Here is a 3,165-nt window from a genome sequence, read left to right on the forward strand (position 1 = left end):
TAATGAGCATATTAAATTGAAATACCTTTGCACTAATTTTGAGAAAGAAACAAAATGTTTCTTTTTGTCATAGGGCTACATACATATACTATTAAGAGTATTAATGTCCTACCTGTAGTATTATTTCAGATTTAAAGCACAAATACATTTACGATTAAATATTATACATTTTATGTAGTAATTTTATTTCATGACTCTTTTACGTTGTTTTTGCCTTTTACTGCTCGTCATATCTAAAAATAGATTGGTTGTATCCTTCAACGAGATGTTATCAGTCGTTTGGGCACTTTCACATTTTACTGGTATAAATCAGCAATTTTCAAACAAAAACGCTATACAGAGGATGTTCAAGAAATAACGTTACGAGGAAATCTGTTCCAATAAACAACGGGCATTTACAGATCAAATTTTCAAGAAAAAATAAATTATAATTATAAATTACACCTACAACCCTTGCGAGTATACGCGCTTGTATCAAACCTCTAAAATTTTAGATTATAATAAAATATATATCATTTATGTAGGTACCTTTCTAATTTAAGATAGGGATTTGTCTTTCAAGAATTAATTCAGAGGTTTCCCCCATTAAAAAAAGAAATACAAACCCCTTAGCCTTAGTTGAGTTTTTAAGATTAAATCATCCCTGTACGTTTAGTTATGTAGACAGTGTCACAATGACTTTTTGTCGACTTGTTTCAGTTTTATACACATACAGATCCCCGTACCTTTCATTTGAGACCACTCGTGACCATATTACATTCACAATATTCGTATCCAACAGCTTTTCTACACTCTTTTTCAATGAACGTAGAATTATGAGACCTTTAACTTTTGTTGTATAGTACCTACAAGTATCTGCGAATAAAAAAAAATAACAAAATTTTCAATTACCAGGGATTATAGTCCGTAGGGTCCTTTTTATATGAATGCATTGAAAACATTAAGAAAAATATTGTACTTTGCTAAAAATTGAAGTAAGTAATAAAACTCATAACAACATTGTTTAACTTTATGATATTTCAAAAAACGTACATACATTAAGTTTGCAGTACTTGTTTAGACTAAGGCCAAACGTATCTTAAATGGTAAAATGGCATTTTATTTCTATGTTTTACAGAATTACTACGCACAATAAAAATATATAATTCAACAATTTAACATATTTTTTTGTTATTTTAATGCTTAAGATAAAATCATATTGATTAAAATTATATTATAATACAACCTTTTACAATTAATATTTTTTATTAACTTCCTTTATAATAGGAAAATCATCATTGCAGGTGGTACCTGAACAATTCATACATAACTAATTGCAATTTAGTGCAAATGTAACCCTCTTAAACATAACTTAAATTTAATTAGGGATCAGTCATCATTAAGTAATTCATCTATGTCTTTTAAAATATCATCTTCTGCTCTTAAAGTTACACTTGTATCATCTTCGTCATCTAAAAATAGTATATCGTCAAATTTGGACGAATCCTTTGAATCGTATCCCAATTTTGTCATTTTTTCTTCTTCTTCAACTTCTGACAATCTTCCATCCAGTTCGTTTATTCGTTCTTCCCGTTCATTTGTCCTTTCTTCAGTTATTTCTTTCGGTTGAACTTGAGAGGAAGACTCACTTTGACTAGTTACTATTTCGTCATTTTCGTCATCAAATAATTTAGGTCGTTTTAATTTAATTTTACTCTTCGAAGCTTCTTCTGTTGTTCCTTGTAAAGCCCTTTTCGTTTTCTTTATAATATTACTCTTTTCTTCCTTTTCTACGGGGGTTTCTTCTGCTTCGTCTTTATCATTGGAAGTACTGCTTACCTCTGAGCAAATATCTGTCTCAGATACTAGAGTGCCGTCCGAAGCTTTCTGCTTTTCAGCCCTTATTTCTGCTAATGTCTTTATTTTTATTTCACTGATATCAACATCCTCTTTCTGATTCGAAAATGTGATTTTCTTTTTCTTTATTCTTGCAATGGCTTGTTTAGACTCTAATTCACTTGGTGCCAAATTAATTTTTCGTTTTCTGTTGTCTTCCAAGTTGATAATGTTTGGTTTGTCGTCCACTTTTATATTTAATCTTTGCAATATCCTCGCTCTGAGATCTTGAGTTTTTGTGTCCTCTTCTAATTGGTGAACAGGAATTATTGTCACTTGATCAGAACCTTTTTTTAAATAAACAGACGTTAACTCACCCATTATCAATTCATTAACTTACTGATAAAATATTTAAAAGCTACACACATTTAACAATATTTTAAATAAAAATAAAAATTAAATATTTACTTTTCTTAGTTTATAATTTTTTGTTTCGTGGTGCCCAAAAAAGGTAACGAGGATTGACACAACAATTTGTATTTTAAAGAATAATTAATGAGTTACTTACCAGGATATGAATAAAAAGCTGCTGACTCTGCTTGGATTTTTTCCAGTCGAATTTCTTCCAAGGTTTTAACTTTAACAACCCTCTGGGGTTGATTAAACTTAGTTGGAGAGTTGGTAGTAGCAGATTCATTGTCCGACTCTACAAGAATACACCACATTAGTTTCAGCCTACTACTATTAGTAATTTATTGAAAGAAAAACATTTCAATATTTTATATTTAAATTTTTATAGTGAATTGAGAATTGACGAAATGGCATCAGCGAAGAAATTAGTGCAGTGCATTCTTGCAGACGAAAAAAAAAGACGGTTGCAAAATAAAGAATTTAATATTATCTCTCTCTCTCTCGTACAAATTTAACAAAATTAACGTAATTTTCGTGTTAGGAGTTACCATGTAATATTTACAACAACATTACACTTTGCTATTAATTAAACAACTTATCGAATAAATTATAACACAAATGAAAAAACAATCCCATAAATCTGTAAAACCAATAAATTTTTATGTTGAATTTTTTTTCTTTTTTCTTTTAATACAAACTCCCCATCTAACAATCAATAATTTTGAGTGCTAATGAAAATATGCAGTACAATTCATAGCATTAACATTGTCGCTGATATTCGATAGTCTTTTCAATACATATTACAGCCTTGATCGAACGCTGAGTTACCTTCAATTGCTTTAATAATTAATTAAAATTATCATCAAAATTATTGAATTCTTAAAAACGTCAAAAAAATCATTTAAAAACTTTCAGTAAGTTCCTCGAGACAAAAGTCTT

The 3,165-nt window shown here is 29.1% G+C and overlaps 1 protein-coding gene and 1 long non-coding RNA gene across 4 annotated transcripts in view; both read right to left on the reverse strand.

Annotated features, from left to right (window-relative positions):
• The window catches only part of LOC108735051, a 7,076-nt gene extending 6,853 nt beyond the window's left edge, over positions 1 to 223 (reverse strand). Inside the window, exon 1 of one of the 2 annotated variants that reach the window (XR_003232081.1) lies at positions 113 to 223. This is a non-coding gene — a long non-coding RNA (uncharacterized LOC108735051). The remainder of the gene's footprint in view (positions 1 to 112) is intronic. The other variant, XR_003232080.1, reaches the window with a different exon arrangement.
• Positions 224 to 995: 772 nt separating this feature from the next.
• LOC108735036 (zinc finger CCCH domain-containing protein 11A) overlaps positions 996 to 3,165 on the reverse strand; it is a 14,993-nt gene continuing 12,823 nt past the window's right edge. For both annotated transcript variants that reach the window (XM_025979275.1, XM_025979274.1), the window contains exons 6-7: positions 2,384 to 2,521; positions 996 to 2,162 (exon numbers count right to left, since the gene is read on the reverse strand). In XM_025979275.1, the coding sequence (XP_025835060.1) occupies positions 1,369 to 2,162; positions 2,384 to 2,521 (932 nt within the window). In that variant the 3' untranslated portion in view covers positions 996 to 1,368. The remainder of the gene's footprint in view (positions 2,163 to 2,383; positions 2,522 to 3,165) is intronic.

This window comes from Agrilus planipennis, unplaced genomic scaffold (assembly GCF_000699045.2).
Source record: "Agrilus planipennis isolate EAB-ADULT unplaced genomic scaffold, Apla_2.0 scaffold20, whole genome shotgun sequence".
Taxonomy (NCBI): Eukaryota; Metazoa; Arthropoda; class Insecta; order Coleoptera; family Buprestidae; genus Agrilus; species Agrilus planipennis.